The 25499-nt window shown below is 36.5% G+C and overlaps 1 protein-coding gene across 1 annotated transcript in view; it reads right to left on the reverse strand.

The window, feature by feature from the left end:
* UNC13C (unc-13 homolog C) overlaps positions 1-23961 on the reverse strand; it is a 167306-nt gene extending 143345 nt beyond the window's left edge. Inside the window, exons 1-7 of the mRNA XM_059858311.1 lie at positions 23758-23961; positions 22669-22698; positions 19306-19405; positions 16449-16566; positions 14609-14732; positions 10884-11019; positions 2300-2366 (exon numbers count right to left, since the gene is read on the reverse strand). Coding sequence (XP_059714294.1) covers positions 2300-2366; positions 10884-11019; positions 14609-14732; positions 16449-16566; positions 19306-19405; positions 22669-22698; positions 23758-23779 — 597 coding nt within the window. The 5' untranslated portion in view covers positions 23780-23961. The remainder of the gene's footprint in view (positions 1-2299; positions 2367-10883; positions 11020-14608; positions 14733-16448; positions 16567-19305; positions 19406-22668; positions 22699-23757) is intronic.
* Positions 23962-25499: the final 1538 nt, after the last annotated feature.

Genomic DNA, 25499 nt, shown 5'->3' on the forward strand with positions numbered 1-25499 from the left:
TAAACATTGTTATTTATTTTTCCAGCTCCTTATGGAGAGAGACAGTTCTGTCCATGTGGTTGTATCTCACAGCAGTTACCTAAATAAAGAGATTGCTTTTTGTGGAATACTACTTAATTTATCTGTTTGCATGCCTCCATTATGAGGCTGAGTAATGTATCTTCAAAATATGTCAGGATTTTTTAGTCTTCTGATCCTGTTGTGCTGCATAGGATTTCTTTTTACTGATGGCCTTTTATAGCCCTGATAATATTTGCATGTGAAAAGTTTATTTTGATTAGGCATTGGCAGAGATTCATCCTTCATACATCTCAGAGTTTCTGGGCCAACAGCGGCACTTAATGTCACATGAATTGTGCTAAATCAATGCTGAGATAATACCACTGTACCGTTTCTGAAAACCAGTTTATCTTCAGAGAGAAAAGACAAAGCAAAAAGTCCAAGGCAACCCACAAGGTTGAAGCATAAAGAACTAAAGACATAACTGTATTTCAGGGACAAGAACTTTATCAAAAGAAAAACCTTATCCAAATTAATTTGTAACGAAATAAAATTAAATAATTACTCAGGAATGAAATTAGCCTTTTAAATATTTATAGAAATTTCCCTCTTCAAAAAGAGTTTCACATGAGGTATGTGTTTACATCTCCCATCCACCTGATCTTCAAATTCTTAAAAGTTTCACAATAACTTTGCCAACACCTTTCAGCCCCATAGTGATGCTAGATTAGAGGATGAGCAATCTGCTCCTATTCCAGTGGACTAAGATATTTTGCCTACTTTGCTACACAAAAACAACTTAATGGCACAGTGACAGCCCAAGATTCCAGCTCGTGCATATTAACTTGCTTACTTTACCTTTATCTTCTAATTCCTGACCTCAAAGTTACTTTGAAGAACAGCAGTGGGAAGAAATGCAATTCTACTATTGTTTTATTCAAATACTTTTAAACATCTGAACAAAATTCAGCTGATTCTTTAAGTCAAAGCTGCTGACTGTATGGCATTAGTTATTTGGTTTTAAACTCAGAAATAACTTTATCCCACTGACTAGGCTATAAAACACACACTGAAGGAAAACTCCTCAAAGAAGAATTTGTCGTAAGGCTATTGCAACCTCTGTCTGGAATTAAAAACTGGACTATTTGACTTGTCTGACCATTATGTTTGATTAGAGACCAGGATTCTTCCTGCCTGTCTCTTTCAGTGAGCTACCATTGGCAGAAAAAAGGAAGCAATCAAACCAGCAACAGAATTGGATGCAGAAACTGAGATCACATCAATCAGGTAAGTACTCCACCCACAACACTCCAGCATAAACAGATTTTTCCCCACCACTCTTTTCACACAGGCACAGTCTATGGATTATCATAAAGACAAGAGAATTCAGTAAAAAAGAAATAGGACTTGGTCCCCAAAGAGCAGGAAAAAACCAGCTCAAAATGAACTGACGAAGCTGTATTTTAGATGGGGCTTGACTCATAGTTACACTAAACAAGTTTGGCTGTGCCATTAAAGCAATAGAAGAGATATTTTACAGCACACCACCTGAGAATAAGCAGTGTTTCCAAAAGGCCTACACACAAATTAAACAGGAAGTCTGTGACTCTTCAGTTTCTCACAGGTACACAGCAAAGACAATTACTGTGTCACTCCGAAGTTATCAACAATAGTTTTGCCCTACAGTCTATGCAGGAAGACGGGGCAAAAACTAACAACATGTGAATTCCCAGCGACTGATGTGAGGTAGTGGTTTGCAGTTTAACAGCAACAGTGAGAAAGAAAATACTCGATCTTTTATATGGTCAATAATGATACCAAGAGCTCATATTAATTTCACTTAATTACCACACCTAATAAAAAAAATCCATGTTGAGGCAGTGATATCATCAGCAGAATTTACAATTTTTTTCTAGGAAAAAATGTTCTTCAAACAATTTTTTATTAATTATCAATGAAGTACTGATCTTCCTAAGTATCAAAAATTATTTAGACAAAGATGTCTGATGTTATGGTATCTGGATTAATATGCAATACCTGTAAAAGGGCCAAACTGCAATCACTTCTCTAAGACTAAAGAAAGTCTCAAAATCTCATCCTCTCTGTGTTTCAGAATAAAAAAATCCTGAGGTGAGGGAACAACACAGATTTAAGAACCAATGGAAGAAATTGTCTCAACTACCAGAAACTTGGCAGTCACATCCTCAGGTCCTGCTTACATGAATTCAAATTCCCCTTGATACTGAGAAATGTTTTTAAATTACAGTGACATATCAATAGTTTTAAGAGTCGTTCTTACCTTCTGGATAGCCCTGGCCCATCTTGCTTTTGCAAAATTACCTTCATTACCTTGGTCCATATTTCTCCTGAAAAGGAGGGAAAAAAAAGAAGTACTCAGAACAGAAAAGTAAGAAAATAAATAATTAAAAGAAATCTGATAAATCTATGGATGAGTGGATCAAAGTCAGATCCATCACTAACTCGCAATATCACCTTTGGATTACAGGGGTTTCCATTTAAGCTAAGAGTTTACTGGCTTGAAAAGACATGATCCCTGCTCCTTGCATTATCAAGTTGTAAAAGAACATTAGCAAAGGAATACATTTCCCAATTACAGTGGCTCATAAATCAGGATTACAAGGTTTTTAACATCAAATAGCAGGAGGAGAGGCAGAAAACAACTACAAAATCCAAACCAAGACACTGGAAAAAAAGGAAACCTATGAATTTCCTCAGTAAAGGCCTATCTCCTATCCTTGTGAGACAGAGACACTGTCACCAAGTCCTTGCTTACTGCACTAACGGGACTTACTGAGAAGCCAAATAACAAAAACAATACTCCCTCTACCCCAAAAAGTACCACCAAACAAAAACTAACATTTACTCCAACCAATCTTTGAAATACAATCTGTTGCATATTTGGTTGTCCTCACACAGAAATTGCACACTTGCACAGGCCAGTTATAATTAGGGCTCATTATTCAGCTATTTCACCACACCTGTGGAGAATGTTAGTTCAAACAGAAAAATACTAATTCCACTAATGGCTGCTAAGCACAGGTTAAAATAATTAGTGTAGACTTCACCACTCCTGCAAGATTGTAAGTAATTCAAAAGCTACTATACCAGTAAAGCTGCAAAATAAAAATTATACAGTAAAATTCTACGCATAAAATTTACAGAGGACAGTAGAAGCCTGTTTACTAAGTGAAGTTTTTGCAGTATATTTATATTATACTTCAGTGCCATCCCTTGGTCTACACATTACTATTTAATTATCTTGGACTTTTGGAACAGTGCTCTTTTATTTGAGGAGAAAAATGTTCCCTCTGATATGCACAGCTGAGTGCACATGATGCAAACTAAGTATGAAGAGGCTTGCCTTCCCCTGCCCTCATGTCTGAGGCTGCATGTTTGCAGGTCCAGCCTTTTTCCTCTTCACAACTGTTTTTTTCTTTTCAGGTAAATCAACCAAGTGACACTAGTAATTGGTCCACCCCACCCTGCAGTTTTAACTAGACTGGAAATATTGGGCAATAATTAACTTTCGGGATTACCAGGGTAATTAACTTCAAGGTCAGATGGAGATTGGGTTGTGAGTGCTGATTCAGAGGGAACAGAGAGAAATAGCTTTCCCTGCCTTAACTAAAAGTAAGTAGGGAAAAGAGTATTCTAAAGTTTCGAGGCATAAGGTACAGAGGGGGACACAAACTGGTTTAACTGGTTTGCAGTATTTTTGGAAGTCGTCAATCTATGATCATACTGCTGAGCAGTCAGATCAAGCAGTTGAATACACTTCTTACACAACTTAGAGACTCAGCACAGACAGACACAGCAAGGAGCAGTTTCTACCTGTCCACATCCTGCTGACACAGTGCTGGGTCCAGTTGGGACAAATTGTTATTAATTCTCTATTCAGATTTAGTAAAACTAATTAGTTACCTGGCAGAAAATGCTTTAATACTGAACAAAACTTCTGATGACACATGCTTTGCAGGAATTCCAAGTAACAAAGCACACCATATACTGCTGGGAATCACCTGTCCTGCTAACTGAACTGCCACAAGGAACATATGTGCCAGGCAAATGCATTACTGTAATTTTTTGAAACAACATAAACAGCAGATTAGGGAACTTCACACAAGCATTAAGCCAGAAAACAAGGGAATTGTATCTGATAATTAGAAGAGCATAAAATTCCCAGCAATTGAACAACAAAAAGTTTAAAAACAAATGACAAATGCCTTAAGAGTGCCTGAAAATCATACTGATTCACCACCCCTACAACATAATGCCCAGCTACACTCTCTGATGCCATGCAGGCCACAAGAACAACAAGATGAGGAGAACTACAAGAAACACCTCAGGAGCAGTATAGCAATATTCAGAGCTGGTTAGCTCAGCAAGCAGCCCAGGTCAAATTTTTGATGCACCATGAATTAAACTCGGCAGGCTTTCACATCTCTTAGCCAGAAGGATCAAAATAACCAATCTTGTTGCAGTGGTTTACCAACCAATGCTAGGTATGTGCAAATGAATGCACAGGCTAGATAAACACAAGGGCTCTTCAGTCGAGTTTATCAAAAGCTAAGGATTAATAGAAAACAAAAGTTACACTGACACTTTTATTTAATAAATGCTTTCCCTCTTAATCTTGCTGGCCTAACACTCCCCTCCCTGGGCACCATTAACAATTCGGTGCAAGGAAAGTACCTTCCTCTCCCTTGTGTCTTTTGACTCCTTGATGGGTCTGAGATCTGATCACAGTGTGACGTATTGAAGGCATGTTGCTGTCTCTGCTAAAACTGATTCAGGAAGTCCCAGCTTGCTTTAACAGTTACTTTGCAGTAATATTATTTTAGTCTTCTGACTTACAATACCATCCAAAAAAAAATTATTTTCTATCACAGAGAAATAGCAAACTCTTCTGTGTAGCTAAGAATGAGTACTGGGAAAAGGAACTAATAACTACTTAAACTTTTTTAGGCCACTTCAAATGTTTCCAAAATATGTACAGGCATTTTGGATTTAACACGGTGGAATTTTCTGGTTATCTGATTAACTATTATTCTCAAACATTAGTATATCCCTTTTGTAAAAGGTTTGGTTTGCAGGATAGGGTGATATCCTGTTTTCATTATGATAGGAGGAATTTATTCAGTTCTATTAGCCTTTCTTCTAAAGAACCACCAAAACCACAGTAATCCATACCTAAACTTGTAAAATTGCAACTCTTACCACTCAGAGCTACAAACTGGATTGTAAACGGTCATTCAGATCTATCAAAACTACAGCTTGTGATACTCATATTGTACACCTAATGCAGTGCCAGTAGATAATAGCTTGTATTTCCCTCTATGTTGCTATAGAACAGCAGCTTTGGAGAAAGATTCTATTTTTTAAGGCCTGCCAAGACAGTAAATCAGCTAAGTAATTTCCAGGTTTTTCTAGTGGATATAGAGGTATTACAAGGCAATGCTGCTACCTGAGAAACCCCTACAAGGTACATTATCTCCTCAGTGCTGCAGTAGGGATTTCCAAATGGCAAGATGTTTATCTGAACAAAGGGAACATGCAATTAGGACAGAAGCTGATTGACAAGACCAAAGGCTATGGCAAGAGACAGGTGACACAAAGAAACACATGTTGATGTGAGTAAGACATTATCAAGACATTGTTCTGCTGTCTACTGAGGTTGCATCTTTTAATCAATCTTGAATCTGTCAAAGCATCATCTTGGATTGTTCCCAGAAAGCAAACAATGTCTATCTGACACTTAGGGAGACTTTGTGAATTTCTCCAGATTTTGCCTGGATTTGCCACTGTGCAGCTATTTGCTAGTCTCCAACTTCTCACCTATTTCAATGCTGTATCATTAAAAATCTTTTTTTTTTTCTTCTTATACATCTAACTAAAAAAATAAAAATACCTGTATTTTCTTCCTAAATGCATACTGGAAAGGCATATTTCTTCAATCAACTAAACTCAATTTTCTCCTACAGAATCTCTCTATTCATAACCAACGCCTAATATTTAAATTTTATTAAAAAGCCATTAAAGTCAGAATTATAAAAGTATTTGATTGAATATGCATGCAATAAACAAACAAAATAAATTGCTATGCAAGTACAATAAACTAATTCCAGTGAGATTTACCATGCTTCTGAATAGAATGGTATCTTTCAGGGTAGCAGTGTATAGATGAAATGTGATACAGCAGCAGTAGCCCAGTCAAACTTTCCATAAACATTTGCTGCTTTTCCCACAGCAACTCTTTTCTTTGTGTGGCTCTTTAGGTAGAGTTCTTATGCTCCCACCTGAAATGGCTGTGGTTTTTAGAGTTCAAGCCATACAGAGAAATGGAATTTCTTTGCAGAAGAATTGATGTCTGACAACTATTTTAGCTTTTCTGTAAATGAACAAATTTTCTAGTAGTTTCAAGGGAATACTTGCACAGAGATTGAATCTTTTACACACAGCTATAAGCATTAATTAGATAAACTAGTTCCCAGAAGCCAACAAGGTTACCTTAAAAATTTACTATTATATAAGGTCTAAGTAAAATGTGTTAACCTCTATAGCAAGTAAACCTTTTGGGAACCCAAGATAAGATAACTCCATAACAGTAATAGACTTAATACAGTTACATGATATCAGAAACCTCTAAGAAGGCATAGAACTTAATTAATCTAGGTAAAAGCAAACTTCAAAAGCCTTTCCTGTTCCTTTCAAGCCTAAAGAATTTATCATGAATAATGTTACATTACACAGAATCTCAGGGAGTGTCATAATGATTTCTTATTTATTATGAAAAGTTGTCACCATAGTAAACTATATAAAACTATGAATATTAATAAGGGAGCCAATTACAGCTCAGTATCAGTTCATATCAGGATGCAACAAAATCATCAGAACTCTCCAAATAACCACGAACAAAATAGACACTTGTGAAAAGACTGAAGGTAAAGAAGCTCATAACATCTGCTTACTGGGAGAAGAGAAACAGTATGGACTGGTGGGGATGGATACTGGAAGAAACCAAGAGTAATCTCTGCTGTGTGACCAAGATATTTGCATTTTATTTGAATGTGTAATCTAGTTTATAATTTGGTTTTGTAGATTATTTACTATATACAGCAGGACATAAAATTTGGCTGTGTATTTTGTGCTAGAGCTAGATATTATTCCTCCTTTACTGGAAGTTTTTCCAAGATTGTCTCATTCCTTGATTGGAATACTGGCTTAAGCGAAGCTCTGCCTATGTATCCACTGAGCAGGACCCTGGACTCACTGCAGACCTCAGTCTGACCCTGCTGTGCTGTTATGGACCTGCCTGGTGCTCACTGCTGTGCCCTGCCCTGGCTGCGCCACTGGCCCTGCCCCTGAGCTCCAGCAGTTGCCAGTTTGGCCTCGGACCTGTTCCAATCAGCACAGGCTTCTGCACTGCTGTTTGACCCTTGCTGCCATTCCCAGGCTTGCTGGGCAACTGGCTTGGGGCACTGGCTGCCCTGGCCCTGCCCTGCTGTTATCCTGCCTCACTGCCCCTCCCTTGGGAGCAGTAGCTCATCCTCACTTACCTACAGCCTTAATCTAATCTTGCACATTTGTACAAACCCAGCTAGGTATGAAGAGTCTGGCTTTCAGATGTGCCACAAAGATTGGATTCACAGCCGCATACTTCAAACTTACTAAAAAACTTTAAATAGATTCTACTGAGAACTTCAGGACGTCATTTAAAGCCTCTGACTTCCAAACCAGTCAAACAAAAATAACTAAACACAATCTATTTGGGATAACTTTAGGAAAGAAAATGAACATCAACGTGTCACATCAGCTCACCATCACTCGTTCTAATCTGCAAACTGCCTTGCAAAATAAATGTGCTTGGTTCCATACTGCACTTCCTAACAATTTCATATGTAATTAATTGGGGTTTCTTTCTGACACAATCTTCAATTCCCAAAATTTCTCAGTTATCTCAGTGCTCTTTTTCTCAATCACTTTCAAGTAAAATATTTTCTCTCTATACTGTAAATTGCTAACTTATCTTGGCAGTTTTTTTACTCAAAAAAGCTTAAAATATACTAATTAAATGAGTAACAATTGTAAAATTTCCATAGTTATAAAGTAGACACATAAAGCCCATAAAAATTGATTGAACTTCAAATTCACTGTACGGATGACACTTAGCATTCTCCGTCTCTGATTTTAAATTTTGTATTTCCTCTGCTGTACAGACCTACTGTAAGAGTCTTCAAAATTATTTAGAAATATTTTTTTAAAGTAATCTTTTTAGTACTACTTTTAATGGAATCAAGAGCAATAGTTTTAGGCCACACAAGATCTGAAGGAAACGCATTTGAGAAAGGCAAGAGGATGGAACTGAAATAGGAAAGGGCAGCAGAGCAGGAAGGCTCATCAATGAGCATGTGAGTTTGAGTGACAGATAAGAATTAAGCCTGGGGTACAGTGGAATGAACTCTCAGCACTGTGTTGGTACACAAAGGGTTTAATTTTACATAAGACTCTCACTAAAAAGATCTGCCTTACTGTAATTATATAAATTAATAACAGTTATTTACAGTTTTAAATTACTTATTTATCATACAAGAGTAAATGTCACCTCAAGCTGAATACCTTCCTACCCACACTGCTTTCTGTAACTCAAGCAGAACTAAGCTGTTGAAGAGGCCAACGAGCTTAGAGGAATGGTCTTTAATACGCAAAAATAACTCAGACTCAGGGAAGCCTCTTGGTTCGTGGGTTTTGATGTAAACAGTCCTTTTACCTTGCCTTTGGAACACACAAGTGTTATATGGCTTAAACCACCTTCACTTTAGAGAACAGCCTATGAATAATTAAATGCAAAACCACCAATCACTAACTATAATGTCAACTTCTTTTTATATTTTGGAAAAAATCTTCCAGTTCTGAAAGCTGGGAACCAGGGGACATTCACAGCCAAAAGCCTTGCATGTGATAGACATCTATTGTTAAATGCCTCTCTCTTTTTTCTTTTGGATCTTCTTTGTTTTGGCAGCAAATAAGAAGCAATAGCATGTTATAGAAAATTGGTTATGCTTACCTGTTCTGTAATTTAAATTTGAGGACTCTCTCACTGAATGATCACAACAGAAAGCAAATGTATATATTCAAACACTACCTGTTTAAACAGATGGCTATGCATAGAGATATATGGCTTTAGTTTAAGGAGTTCATAACCTGAAGCCAAGAGGTGGGGGTGGAAATTTTCATGGTTTAGAAATAATTTTATGCTTGTCTATTATTTTTTCTGTTATATAGGCATGAATAATGAAACAGATTACTGGAAAAATGGCTGTAAACTGATCACCTCAAATTAATTTAGACCTCAGCAATTGTTTGCTTCTCTCTGTATGGAAAACCAGGAAAGACTAATTCCATTTTTAAGAGGCCATTTAATGCTCATGATGTTTCAAGCATTAAGAAACTTTTTTTTTAGCTTAACCTGCTCAGAGGCTCAGATCTCTGTTGGAAGTGACACGTCAGCACAGATGATATGCTAATGACTGGACATGTGCCTAGAACAACACAGAGAAACAGCTCTTGAGCGCTGCCATTACTGACAGCTCTCACCCTGAGGAAGCACTTGTACTTCTCTGTAAATACCCTGAGAGGGCTGACTGGGTAATGTAAATGGTGAGGCTGACAGGCACCCAAGCAATGCTTTGGCACCCTGTCCATGTGCAGTCCCTAAATGCATCCCTGAGCTGCAGCTTTTTGTAGACTCTTATTTCCTAATTTTGTGCAGAAGTTACATGCACCAGGACCCTGCTTTTTTAAAGTACATGAAAAGGTGGTTTAAGAGCATCAAGATGTTATTGTCTTAGAGAATACATAGCTTAATAATGTATTAGTTTTTATTGTATTTTCTGTCATGTTTGAGTTAATTTTCTAGTACCACTGTGTTAGATATTATTTAAACAGGAGTAAAGTGCCTGCCATACCAAATATTTCTGCTGCCTTTCCCAAGACCCTTTTCTACCTCTCATCAAGGCAGAACACCTTTTGGAGTGTCAGCTGCTCACAGTGCCTTTCCTGCACTGCTATGGATAAAAGACACCATGAATGAAATGTATAACAGTCTGTAACAGCTGCTATGAAAGCCAAAATGAACAGTAGAGGGAACTTTTTTTTCCTCACCAGTTTGCCTTTCAAAAGAAGTGAAGTGATTATTCCAACACAGAGAAAGCTCTCCCTGCTCAGAGACCACTGCTGAGTGTTCTTAGAGGCTGACTGGGCTCCCTCCTGAGCATTCCACTCCACACAGCAGAAGGTGATGGCAGAGAAATAATACAGTTGTTGCCACCTTATTCCTTGCCCCTTCCACCATTAAGGATCATCATTTTGCACATTCACAGAAGCAGAAAGACAGCAATTATCTTTTCCCCACCTTTCTTTTTTCCCACTGCGTTCTTGTTTGTTCAGAAGAAATAGATAGGAAATATTAATTCTCTCCTAGAAAACTTCCAGAAATGCAGGCTGTCTAGGTAAATAGAATCAAATATCTTTCCTGCTTTCCAGATAAAATAGAATAGTTACAATACCCAAATCATGTCAGGAGTTGCTTCCCTTCCTTTCTTAATATTCCAGGAAGTCATTATGGAATATCTGAACCCTATGTAGACACATGCCCAGGGATGAGAATAGGAGAGGTGCACATGTATTTGCCATAAAAACATGGAAAAGCTAAGAGACACCTGTATTTTCTTTACAAGTTTAAGAGACTTGCATATTCCTGCTTAAAATACTTTCATATGTATCATGCTGACATTCAGATATTTTGAAAAAAATTAAAATCAACAAAAGATATCACACAGGTCTGATGTGACGAGGTAAAATACCTGAGTTTGCTTTCTTGTAGGCTGAGCCCACTTCCCATGGATGTCTGATTGTTATTTGTAACTTGATGTGAATATCTTGTATGTTGGAGGGGTGTCTCTGTGTGCCAGCCTCTGCAATCTAAATCTCTGGGGGTATCTGTAGAGAAGGAAAAAGTTGCTAGAAATCTTTCAGCCCATTTTACTTCTAAAAGAGGAAGCAATACATAAAATTAATTATCTTAATTCATTAAATCTATAGTAACAGGGAATTATCAAATCAACTGCAAACACTGTAATGGTTAAATCACTTGTTACAAGGACAGCAGAAAGAGTTCCAAGATGATCTTCTGATTGGCACTCTAAAACTTTGAGAGACCTAGGCCAGTAACTTTCTTGTTATATACAAAGTTAATTTTACAACTTATAAAATTACCTATTGCTGGATTAGGAAGAAAATTGATCTTTTTACATTTTCCAGTTCAACTTGCCATGTATTTTTTATGGCTCCATGCACAGCATTCTGAGATCTGGTTTTTTTTTTGTTTGATTGGATTTTGGGTCTGTGGGGGGTTTTGTGTATTTGCTTCATGTAGGGAATCAGGCTCTACTTTAATTTCACATGCTATTGGCCTAGAACTGAGGGTTTTTTTTCCTCCCAGCTCTAGGCTTTTGGGAGAAACATGACAAGTCTGCAACTGGAGGTACAAATGGATTACCTGCAGAACATTTTGCTCTACAAATCATCCTATTAGCTTTAGTGAAAGGAAAGGGTTCACCATCTGACCTTGATTGTAAAGTTTTCTTCCATGATGATAAGAATCTGTGTGCCCACCTCTTTTTTCCATTTTTAAAGTTTTGCTTATAGATCACTGTTGCAAAACATGCAAAAAATAAAGACAACACTTTGGAAAACAGAATCTATTTTCCTACTGCCTATGTGAATGCAGACTTTGAAATCGTAAGTATATGTGAATTATTATACTAACTAAAGTAGGCTGTACTTAGAATTCTCTACAGTGATGCATGAGTTTCCATAGTGAGTATATTATGATTTATCAGGACTTTAATTTTTGCTGATCAAAGTTGTATTAGAACAATTAATTTTCTCACTTGCTAGTCCCTTGGCATATCAGTGCATTAGTATGGTGACTAAAGCAGAAACAGGGATTAAATCTCATCATTGCTACTTTGTTCCTGTTACTTCACTTGCTAATTAATGTATATGAAATTTGTGATAATGAGTTGAATTAAAAGCAAGCCTAAGACTAGAGTTCCGCATGGTATTTTCCAAAATTATTAATGAAGTAAAAAGTCTGTTGACTTTTAGTAGGCTACTTGGCAAAATGACATCTTAGCTCCCAAGACACACAAATGATTTTCCAAATTACAGCTATTACAAATTACTTCAATAAAATTACCTTTACTTTCTTTAGATTATACTCTTTATGAAAGATATTAAAATGTTAAGGAGCAACCTACCTGTTTCTAGCGCTGAATTCAAGGAAATAGTAGGACACATCCTTTAAATTTTCTTCTGTTATCTCTTACAAGAAATGCCACAGCATATATCACAGCTGAGACAGCCACAATACACAAAATATCCCCATATAATTTCAGCAGGCTTTAGGCATTTGCCCATACAGAGTAACACCACACCACTTCAGAAGGCTGCAAGCATCTGCCCCTTCTTGTTCTTTAGCCCAACCTTTTCTACCCTCACGCTGATGCACTGCACCTGTGTGCCCTCTGTTCCCTTAGGTGGTTGGTCAGTGCCCCTGGGCACTCCATGGCTCATTGCTGGCAGTGCTGCTCACAGCTGTAGCCCATTGGGGACGAGGCTGGGCCACAGCCCCACTCCCAATCACCACAAACTGTGTACCTACAAAGAAAGACCTAAAAAATTTGAAAGAAAATTTTATTATTTCATAAACTCCTGATTACCCTTTAAAAATTGTGACTTTTAGAGATATGAAAAATGTTTGTAATTCAACTGTAGTGTTTATCTAAAGTCAGTATTTTATTACTGTGACTTTGCTTGCAGAATTTTAAATATAGTAGGTATTCATTTTACTTAGCAGCCTTTTAATGGAGCTCAGACTAGCTGGCAACAGTGAAATGTCTACTTTATTGCTACCAGAACTGACATTAGATGATACTTCTAGAAAAGGCACTGAACTACTGATGAGAACACATTTCCGTGTTACTTCATGCAGGATTTCAAGTCCAAATGAAGTCATACTATTAAAAGATCATGGGAGGCTCTTATTTCTGCCCATTATCTGGCATCGTCAAATGAACATCTTACAGGAATCGTCAAAAGTAACTGCAGTCTACCTTTCCAGTGTAATTTGTCATAATAAAGAGGCTGCACTGATTCCAACAGTCAATGAGAGATTCTCAGGTGCTCATAACTGAGCTGAGTCCTTCAATAGGACAAGCAACAAAAATGCCCTCACCAAACCCCAGGTAGATGATAATCCTGGCTTTCTGAATAGCCAAGATTTAATGCTTTTGAATTCTTGCCTCTATGAAGAAAACTACAGCGTAAGAGTGACCTCTACAGGATCTTTACAGCATTCCGTGACTACGGTCCCAGGGTGTGCCTTGGGAACTTTCTCAAATATATCTGTTTGAAATCAGAAGACAAGCTTCAACATACAAACCAACATTCTCTCCAAGTAGCAGCCTGAAATAACCAAAACTCTGAATTTACATCTTGTAAACACACAATTAGAGGTCCTATTCCAGATTTACACTAGGTTTCTAGATACGACAATGATGTAAAGATATAGTTAAAACATTCTGCTAATTCAACATATCAAAAAAATCAAAGCAAACGAAAACCTGAATGCTACTAGGGAAGAGGTTATATTTCAAAGTTTTTTTGGCCAAGTAACAAAGAAGTAGTAAATTTTGTTTAAAAAAAAAAATGGAAAAAGAAAGGGGAAAAAAATGGTAGACTATGTTGTAGCTTGTAAGGAACTAAAAAATAGTCCACAGTCACTTTGTGAAAAGATATGTATTCCACCTGGTCTATTAACAGGAATGTATTCATGCAGACTACACCAAAAAACAATTTACCAAGGTTAATCAAAGGCAATGTATTTAAAAAATAAATTAGACAATCAAAGAGCATATTATTGGTATAACTTCTAGTCCTCCTTTCCATATAGTTCTTATTCACCTTCTTATAGACCAAGTCATATGGATGGACTGATAATCTTAGTAAAGTCAATCTCATTGTATAATATCTGGAAATAATGTGTGGTGATGTATTATTTGAAGTTCAGTTTCCATTTCTACCTTCATATATATAGAAAATAAGTAGTTTCCATTGTCATATGCACTAAAAATAAAGGCAGACAACCTTTGCTGGAAGGTAAAATATGCTGTGAAGGCCTGGATTTTATTAAAACTTACACTGTGCATTGGTCAAAGCTGATGTGCTGCTGTAACACATATGCTCTAGTACTGACCCTGAACGAGGTACTTCCTTCTTTAGCTCTGTAATCCACATGTGGATCACCACTAGCTACTGAAACTGCTCATCAAGCTCGCTGTGGGATGTGGTTCCTACTTACCAGGAACAATTACCAGTAGTGATTGTGAAATACTCTAGTGATGAAGAGGCATTTAGGATTCTACAGAAAAATTGCTATTTGTTGGTGTATTTCAGGAACTCAGGTGAAATGACAGGAACTTAGAAATAGAATGGCTGGAATGCTGGGCCTTAATCTGTAACTCACCAAATGGTAATGCAAAGTAGATATCTAGTAAGATCTCATGAGAAGTTGGCGTTTTTGTGCCTTGAATCTCACTTCCATTTTTTATTACTTCAGAATGCAATCTCCACCAGGAACCTGGGCCTTCCTAGAAAAAACAGGTTATGGAAATTATCTGGGCAGGATTTATAGCATTATCCACTTTTTACTGAATGAAGTTTCCCCTAAGTCAGTAGGAGCTCCTTTATAACACCATTTTAGTATTTTCCAGCTTTGTTGATGTTCTAGGACTTCAAGTTTTCTCAGACATCAAATTCAAAATATAACATTTGCACAACAATACAGACAAATAGACATTAAGGGTATCAGATGATTAAGACACAACAAATATGAATATTGAAAATTACTCTTACCGATGAAGATTTTCCAATTCCCCTTTGAACTGGTGCCAAACTAGTACACTCTAGCAAGACTGAAACAATCCATCTAAGTTAAGAACCAAGCCAAAAAATGCTTCTAAACTAACACTCCCTTGTAGGTTATTTCTGAGTTATAAAGCCCAGAACAGAACTGCAGGGTTAAGATCAGGAGGATAAATAACTAGGAATGTTCCACAGTGGACTAATTATAAATGAAGGTTTAGAGGATCTGAAGAAATTAAGAAACCATCTATAACCTTGCATCTTTGTTTGTTTAAAGTTTCAGTAGTTACAAGCAAGCCACAACCTCTGTGTCAGCAAGTTGTTACTCAGCAACAGCTTGGGCAACAGAGCAGAACAACTTGCCCTGGGGCTTGAAATGGCACTTGGCAGCTGTGATACAGAGCCTCTTCTAATTTAAGCAGGAATTACTTTCTTCCTCTGCTTCCATTTTCTGAGAAGAATCATTGAAATGTCAGCTCAATGTATATATAAATATTTATTAGTTCCTGTGAAGAAATGACTATAGAGTCTGATGAGAGATATTGCATGAAGTTATTCCCTGATTTTCTTACCTTTACCCCATCTTCAATTGCATTTTTTATGTTTTATAGGTATTAAAGAAGGCAAACAATTTTTATTTGCAAGGATTAATTTAATCTTCTCTAATTCACAGTTACTTTAAAAACAGCCTCCAGGGACTATGCATATGAAAGATATTTATGATTGGCAGAATTGTGGATTATTAGAATAGAATACCTCTTACCTTTTCCAAATTTATAAAATTCTGCAGCAATTGCAGATTGCTTCAGTATTTCCACACTCCTAGAAGCCTTTTTTTTTTTTATTTTATAAAATAAGAACTCCCTGCTGAAAGCAAGTATAGCCATTCTGGTGGCCAAGTGACTGTGGTGGATACGTAACTCCTGTATTGACCCAGTTTCCCCACTCACCCTTTCCTTTTTCCTCACTGTACTAATAATTTCTTCTGTAGCACCACAGGGCACATTTCTGTTTTCCTCTTTGAGACCATGGTCAATTCCCACGATAAAGAGAACAACAGCATTTTTCCTGCTTTAGTAGAGATTTACCCAAGGTCACAAAATGAAGAGCCAGACCATGGAACTTGCTCAAAAATTCTTTCACTCTAATCATATAAACCAAACATGCCTGCCTCTCTAATTGTTTCTAAGTTCTGCTGAATCCTAACTCACCTTCTGTGTTACACCTGGCCCGGGATCTGAGCCATTTCTCCAGGGTATCTGCCTGATGCACACCAGTTGTCACTTTGAGAGCCACATGTACATTATGCCTTAACATTACAACTGAAGCAAAGGAGTTAGAAGTATACACTGATGACAAATGCTGTTATCTGGGGAGTCCAAGAACGGGAAATTTATTGGATTTTACTCAGTGCTTTATATTTCCACAGAAAGTCAACTTACATCTGTTGCATATTCCACAGTGGCAAGGGGAATCCATAAAACTCCTAAAATGCTATCCCAGAGCAAGCCTTTCTTCCACAGCTCTATAACGAAGCCCTTTCCATCAGCATGGATTTCACTATAAAGAATGAATACAGAGATCATTAAAATGAAAATGTAATCTCAACTTCTCAGCAATCTGTGATAGCAATTTATTCTTATCTTCTTACAGCAGATACAGAGATAGGGGTTTTTCAATATACTTGTAAAATACAAACTAGCAGGATGAACTTAAATGTGAGACTGAACAAGCCAAATCTCAAGTCTTATTGTTCAGGATTGTCCTTATGAAATGATGACGACTGTTCTGCTGGAACAATGGGAAGACATCTCTCAACTTCAAAAGCTGCAGATCCAGACACTATTTTAGTTGTAATTAAAGGATACATGTATTTTATTACTAGCTGGTTTTGACCAAAAAAATACCATACCACAACCATATTTTGCAAGAATTCAAAATCAACTTTTACCAGGCCGTATCACTCCCTCATGACACTGAATTAACATTAAGAGGGAGGTCATTTCCTCAGGAAATGCTCCCTATCTCAAATCAACCATTATCTTTAGAAAAACACCAGTTCTGTAAATATGAACAATATAATAAAGTAGGTATTGGTGTCTCTGCTGGACTTATTTTATGTAATCTCCGTTAATTTTAAGTAGCAAAACTCATCTTCAACTTATTTACATGGGGTACTACAGAGCATTACTGGGCACTTAAAGTCATCAGGAAAAGAACAAATGAGATCAGAGAATGGTAGGTGCCACCTCTGAGACAGCTACTTAAATCATCACATTGCTCTCAAAAACCATCCTGCATCAATGTCCAATTTTTTGTTGTACTTGCTTTACACAACTGAATAGATAATTTGAATTTTTGTTTTATTCAACTTCTTTACAAATATGTTACCGAAGACAAATTGCAAATTTTTATGTTCTAGTATTTTTAGACCACAACCTTTAAACTGCCAACTGAATAGTGAAACTGCAGATTGAAAGGTTAGGCAATATGCAACTTTTAAAATGCAAGCTGGAACAGTCTGCAAGTAATGGAACAGTTTTTACTGGCAGACATGAAGTGAGAGTCCTTAAGATAATGAACTACAGTATACTTATCAAAATCTAAATAAATATATTGGTAAATACTAGTTTATAATCCCTTTTCAAAGTCTGCTGTGTTGTATAGATGAGTAGGCAGCAGATGGAGCTACAGCAACCTCATAATGCAATTGCTACAAAGGTGGTTTAGTATTTGGTAATTAGTACACTACAAATTAAGAAAATAATCCTAATGAATTGCTCATTTTAAATGATGGCATGGAACACTCCTTTACATATAATAGGAACAAAAGCATATAAACAAGAGCAAATCAAATGTTTTAAATAATACTGTTACACATACCTCAGGAAAATTTAGAGGTTAGGTTACACACACTCACTTCAAAATATTTTTTAATTGCCTCCTGCCCAAAAGGTAACAGACAGGGCAAGTGCTGAAATTTAATTTATCTACTTCCTGAGAAAATTTTACACTGTCATGCAACCCATGCCCAATGGTTTATAGAACTATCATGTCTAAATCTGCAAAGTTCTGAAATAATCATCATAGCAGAGTATTATCATTGACGATTGATTCCTCTACACTGAAACATGACTATCTTTTCTACAAGTGTCAAGCTGTCAAGAAATCAGGTGCATGAAACCAAAAGAATATTCTCAAATCAACCATTATCTTCAGAAAAAACCTGTGATGAAGATAAGGTCCTAAAAGGAGATTAAGAACATTGTGCATTACGTGAAATAACCAGGAAGGGAAACTGGAGAAGCTTTTAGAAATTAGATTTTTTTATTACAGAATAAAGTAAAATTAGGAAGGAGTGAGTTATTTCAATCAAAACTTCAGTTTCAGCATAAAACGTATATTTATATATTTTGATAACCAGAAAGTATGGGAAAATGATGCAAAACAACTCATTCTTTCAACAAAATATTAAAATACTTGGACTAGAGAAAACTACAATTGTAAAAAGGACATTCTTCATAAAAATAACGAAAGCAAACTAAATGTTTAATTCTGTAAACATATTTCAACCATCTGTAGACCTCAAGAATAAAATTTATGTTTCCACAACAAGGGCATGATCACGGAGAAAGACTTGTGCAGGGAAAAAGGAGGGAAGAAAAACATTGGAGATTGATGTACTAACTCAGAATCTAATGGGATTTATTTGGTTTAACTGCTTTGGAAGTTGAAGGCAGGTTTCCTCAGAATGTCAGTCAGTGTACAAGTGTTTGGACCCTCCTGACCACTGAGGTGAATATAAGGCTCTATAGAAAAGAGAATAAGAACTGAATAACAAGATGGAGAGTGGAGTGAAGTGGGCAAATATCCTCAGACAAAAGTGAGAATCAGTATGAGTCAAATGATAAATAAAGTACCTAAACCGGCTGTTAAGTAAATAAATTAACGTATAAAATTAGAATAATTCATAATGAAACTGAGTGAACAAAAATCAATTTGTGTGAGGATCAGTTTGAATTCTTTATGGTCTCATTCCTTGTATTCCAAAAACATGATATGAAATTAAATTTGTAGACATATTCTTCCCCTTGTTGACTGCTGGCCTTTACCTGCCATGCGGCTTGCAAATTTAACTTGTATTCCCCAGAATTAGTCTGGCACCTTTTCTCTGGGCTGGATACTTTTTCCTTGCTTTTGTGCTCTGTACATGACCTCACATGCACTAAACTGTTCTGCACTACACAAATATAGCAAAGATACAACAAAATCAATTGACAAGAATTCCCTTTTACTTACAACATGAAGTCTTGTTCCCAGCAAGGCTCCCTTCCTCGTCTATCTATTGTAGTGCTTTTTAAATTTTGGACTTTTAAAACTACATATGTTTTGGATGTATCTGAAAAACAAATAACCAGCACATTAAATCCTACTTTAATTTCTTCCAGAAGATGAAAACACAACCATATGGCAGAAAGGGTTTAACTCATATCTCATACACACCTCCACTACTGTGGGTCAAACACGTGGATGTGAACAAGAAAATTCTTGGTAGTTTTAGTAGGACTAGGTCAGGAAAATCTCTGCCTATGACAGATGGGAGAGAACATAATCCTAAATGTGAGCATTTTAAAGAACAGCTTCCAGACACAGCTTTTTACTGTTCACCAATCTCTGGCAGTTCTCACAAGAAACCACTGCACACTCCTTTTCGGAAAATTAGGAAATTTTTTTTTGCCTTTTAATTGATACAATAATACTGGGGACTGGCTGCCAGGCTTCTATGTCCAATTAAGGCAAGGCCATAGACTTGTAACATGTAAGTCGGTCTTTGTGCATGGATTGAGTTCTGTGTATACATGCAGCAGCAAAATGGGTTTCAGGTGCAGTCCCAAATGAACTCATAAATTTTTATAAATGCCCCTGTAAAGGAAGAATGTGAGTATTCATAAAATCAGACCTAATAAGCAAAAAGAATAAAATTTTTAAAATTCCAAAGTGCTTGAAAATATCACTGACAAAAAAAAAGCAAAGATCTGAGGGAAAGCCCAATCCTGTAGGGCCTGACACAGGAATCTAAGGCTGCAAAGGCACATTCTATCATCTCAGTGAACATGGCTTTTTAGTTTGCACGCATGTAACACATCCTTCACTACCCTCCAGCATCCTAGACAAGGATTAACATTGACACATGACTAAAAAAAAAAGACTTCTTTTTAATACAAGCACTGCCAAAACACATATATACAAGACATAGTCAAGAACAGCATTTGTGAACTGTCTGTATTACCAGAGGTCAATCAAACAGTCAGAGCTGGAGGGAAGCTGTCAGTGTCTACAATAGATCACTGAATAGGTTGTATCAAATTACACTGCTCTTAAGAAAAGGTGTGAAGGAGAAGCATTGGCTGTGTACATCCTGGATGGAGATCTTATTATCAGGAGCAATTATAATATTTGACCAAAGAACTAAAGATATCATGTAACGGAAATTTTTTTTGTAATAAAAAATGTCAACAGTGCCCGATGTTATCTATTTATTTTCTATAACTCAGTGGACCAGTCTTCTCAAACAGGGCTTTGTTTTTTATATTGAAAAAACGTGACAAAGTCAATATGAATTTAGGAGTCCGGTGACTTTGGTGGTGTGTGAACCATGCCTTGTTGATGCCATTTCTCACACCTTTCTGTGTAACTAAGGCAAACAAAATTTGCAAAATCTTTTGTAGTTGCAAAATATTTTATAGTTGGGAGAACTTGCAACTCAAATTTTGAGAAATTTTCAAAAGAACTCTAGACTGCTTGGCTGAAAAATAGCAACCTACAATGTCTAACGTCAGCCATTTAGAGCAGCGTTGTAAATTAAAACTACAATAGCAGCTTCCCTCATAAATAAATAGAATCTCCTTTAAATGAAGTCATAAGTTACAAGGTAGAAACTTAAACCCACAATTTTAGTGGTAATCTGTTTCATTGTTGCATTATTTCATATTCAACTCTAATTTTCCATTTATAAGTTTCCCGTTACTATGTGCCACACCAGATGATCGAACCTAATCACCTGGTATCCTTTTGCAGCTTCTTTTCTAGCATGAAAAATAAAAAAATATCACAGACTGCCTGCATTTAGTGTTGCCCGAAACCCTGTCATCTCCTTTTTAAAACAGCCTCTTCTCCAGTAGTTTCTTGGCCTCTTTGGCTCTTCTCTGGATATAAATCTTACCCTTCAGTGCTTTTTGACTAATTCACCCTCTTTAAATGCCATGAGTTATGTCAAGAAAATGTAGATACTCTACCTTTTAAATAACTGAATATGTAACCTCCTTGAAGAATAACGCTGCCAAGGGTGAATATCATTACAATACCCTGGTACTGGAGAGGAGCTGTCAATTTTGCTATATGATAAGAAGTTTTGTTTCCATAAAGCCATTATTGCAGCTTCCAACCCTTTACCTGTCAAAAACTGGAGGTAGATAATGCAATTTTTGTGAAAAGAAATAGGGCAGGATATCCACCTGCTCATATCTTCAGCTTTCAACCCAAAACAGGGGAGAGCAGCTTACACAAAGGAGTAAATAAACTACAGGAGAATCACAGTTTTGAGAAATGTAGGCATTTTAAGACTGCTCTCATTAATCACCTACAAAATTGTTCTGCCTAAGGAAACACGATCAATTATCAGAGAATATAGCACTCAAACTTCACAGCATTTAAAGGAAAAGAAGAGTTACTTATATTTTGTCAAATTTGGATAATCATGTTCTGTAAATTATCACCTCTTGAGTACTAACAAAATATAACATTATAGCATTTTTTATTGCATTAGGATCTCAATGAAAGAGAAAAGACCTTTCAGTCTATACTTTGCATACATATTTCACAGCCTGTTGTTAGAAGAACAAGCAGTTCTTCCTGTCTCCATTCAGGTAACCCTTCTTTAGTCCAGATAACTTTAAACAATTTTAATTCACTTACATCTACTAGCCACACATGTACTGGCAAATTTTCTGCACCGATTAAGTCGTATATCAGCTTTTGCTGAGAAATAGTAATTACAAACTTCTTGAAAGCCTTAGATTCACAATCTACGTGCGTGTGAGAAACCTCTGACTGTGTTTGGACTTTCTTTTCCATCATGGCTAAGTCTTGGTCCTGGACACAAACTTGTGTAGACCTGGGCACCTTGGTTTTGCTCATATTTATTGCCTAGGGTATACACCTCATCACTATAACTGTCCATCAGTGTCTCCTGCCTGTGTTTCCTCACCCAGAAAATTCTGACCCCTCCTCCTCCCTACCCTGGCTAAGCTAAAGTACTGTACTGTCCTTATTTTAAAAAAAGTTTCTATTGACCAATGACACATTTAGGTCATCAAATTATTCAAAAATTTGCTGTAGTGGAGATATATTTTATATATCACTAGGGTGCAAGACAATAACATTTCATAATTTAAAATTACAGATTGTCTCAGCTCACAACTTTGGTTGCTAATTTGATCTTTAAAATATATGCATAATTCTTTATACATTTATTTTGTACTGTACTGTTGATCCAACATGTCAAAGTAGACCCAAGCTTAAATGATTCTTCAGTGTGACACAGAACCCCATGCCTAAGAAAGAAAAATGTAAAGCAGAAATTGAAGGGGGAACCAGACTTACCTGTTGTTTTATCCAACCTTCCTTTTTTCACTGTATTAAAGAAAATCAAACAAACCATATTATTAGTTTCAGATAATACCTTAACACTGTTTTTCAACAAGTTTTATGAAAAATAAAATCTAAGGGATTTATGTGATCTAAAAAAACTCAACCAAAAATGAAAAGAAGTAATCTTAAAGTATCACTGTGAGAAGATAATATGATTGCTTGGAATTCTTTGGGAAAGAAGACTTGTGAAAACTTTGTAATTTACAGGAACTTAATAAACAGAGGGCAGAATGGAGGTCAGGTGTCCAGGAAGGGTATTATATTTATTATTCATCACCTCCTAATGCCAGTTCTTAATTCTTCCTTATAATGGTCCCAGAAGACTATATATAATCTAAAATAACTTCTATCATTTTACAATGAATCCTTTATTACAGTGGATTTATTCTGCCCATTAGAAAGGACATACTTGAGTAAACATCTTACCAAATAAAAAGTGAACATTTCAAATTCTGATTTTGCTCAACAACCTAAAGTTCCACATTAGGGTATCTCTTCCATTAATGAAAGAACATTTGAATATATTCATGTACACATCATATACTTTATTGCTATACTTAGGACCCAGTAATTGCCAATAAAACAAAATTATGAGTCCTCTACTTTACAATGCAAAGGTTCCCAAGAGATTGCCATTGTTTTCCAATATCCTTTCCATTTGCTTAATCACCTGTACTTTCCTATTACTTGTTCTTGCTTTCATCTCTCCCTAAATATCCCTAAGAACTCCATGGAACTGCACCATATTTGGCAGAACGTCTGTCAGCCTGAATAATCCTATCACGTCTCATGCTCGGGAAACTTTCAACGCAAATGCTGAGGGGCCTAAGTGTTGCTGAGCTACAAACAGAGGCCAAACACTGCAGCAATTCAACTGCTCTATGAGAGAGCACAATTTACATACTTCCCTTGGAGGAAGTACTGCAAGATACATTCTCATATAAATAATCAACGCACAACTCCACTCTCTGAAGTTACTTATTATAGCTACGTACTAAATACTTGTCACATGGATCAAGAAGATGGAGAAGAAACACCTACCTTTTACAGAGAGAAGTTCCATTCCAGCAGAAAAATATTTTAAAGACCACACATTGAAATTCAGGGGTTTTTTAATACAAAAGAAAAGAAAAAGTTTGGCTTGAATTAAATTACTCTTCTGCTGCTGCTCCCTCACTGCATGTGTGTTTCACTTTTGCAGCATGCTCCTCCCATAGCTCATATGGAGAGAAGCCAACCAACTGATGGAGCAGAGATGACAAATTGCTTCTCCCTCTTTATACACAGACATGGAAGAGGAAAGGAGAAATATTACAACTGCTTCCTACCCTCATTTCCTCAGCTTCTATCTGCTGCATGCAGCTGTCTCTAATCTAAACACATTTCTGAATGCCATCTTTTCCTGAAGTAACAAACTCAGTGCAACTATTTTATTAAGACCACACTCTTGGAGCTCTTCAGCTTTGATTTTGATACCAACTTGGAATATACAAAGTTTAAGGCTTTTTTCTTTTACTGTAAGAGCCACAGAGAACACTTTTTATGGTATAGCTAAGCATAAGGAATTTTATAAAACAGTATAAATATTGCACAAAAAATTGAATTTTATTATACTTACACAAAATATTGAATTTTATACTTAATGAATTTCTTATTCTATTGCAGCACTTCAGAAGATAATAAACATTCTCATGAAATGCTAAAACACTTTAAAACAATATTCAAGTTATTATACTCAACAAAAACCATAGTGTTTATGACTACTTGTTCACATTATATTGTGTTGGGGTTTTTTTTTTCCTAATTGTGGTAACAGTATATGTATTTCCACAGACACAGAACATTTTACTTGGTAAATTTTTGAGTCTCCATCATATCGTAACTGAAGTCTGAGGTCTTGAATTCAAGTAGGGGAGTGCCCTTAGATCACAGGGAGTTCAGGAGGGGCTGTCTGCAGTTTGAAGAAACTGGGTCTGGAAGATGGCCCACCTCAAAATACAGGTGAGAGCTGAGATTGATTAAACTCACCCCACCTCCCCAAGCTTTCTCACAGCCTGGCTAAACAATCTTTATAAAAACCTGATGAGAGGTGTAAACAAGACTGACTCTTCTGATTATTATCTAATAACAGGTGAACAGGCCAGGGGCACAAACTGAAACTCACAGAAACCTCTTTTTTTTTTTTACTGTGAGTAGTTTAACAGTACAATAAGTTGCCTAGAAAGGCTGTGGAGTTTTTTTGCCCTTGGTAATATCACAGACATGATCAAACCCAATCCTGAGCAACCTGCTCTTGCTGACCCTGTTTTAAGCACGGATGCTGGACTAGATGATATTGAGAGTTTCCTTACTTGTGATTCTGTGATAGTCCACACGGTCAAATTGTTAAGAGTGACACTGAAGTAAATTTAATTCAGATCATGAAAGCCTACAGTCTCTATATGTAATGTGTGTAGGTTTCTTCCCTCCATAGAAATGTCATAAGAAGTACTTATGTTGTTTCAGGGTCATGCTACTATGCCATAATGCAAAGTTATTCACCTATTACACATTGGTCTTGTGTTTTAGATTAACGTATTTGCATATCTGTCTTCTGAGTTCTGTTCTGAACAAGTCTCCCACAGCAGACTGATAGTCTTAGAGACAGGTCTCCACCTTACACAAACAATGGAGCTCTAGTGAAGTTACCAAAGCTAATCTGGTACATACAGGATGAGGCACTGATGCCAAGGCTGCATTTGGATCCCATGAAAAACAATATTTACTTGGAACAAAAAACTACT

This window comes from Haemorhous mexicanus, chromosome 13 (assembly GCF_027477595.1).
Source record: "Haemorhous mexicanus isolate bHaeMex1 chromosome 13, bHaeMex1.pri, whole genome shotgun sequence".
NCBI lineage: Eukaryota > Metazoa > Chordata > Aves > Passeriformes > Fringillidae > Haemorhous > Haemorhous mexicanus.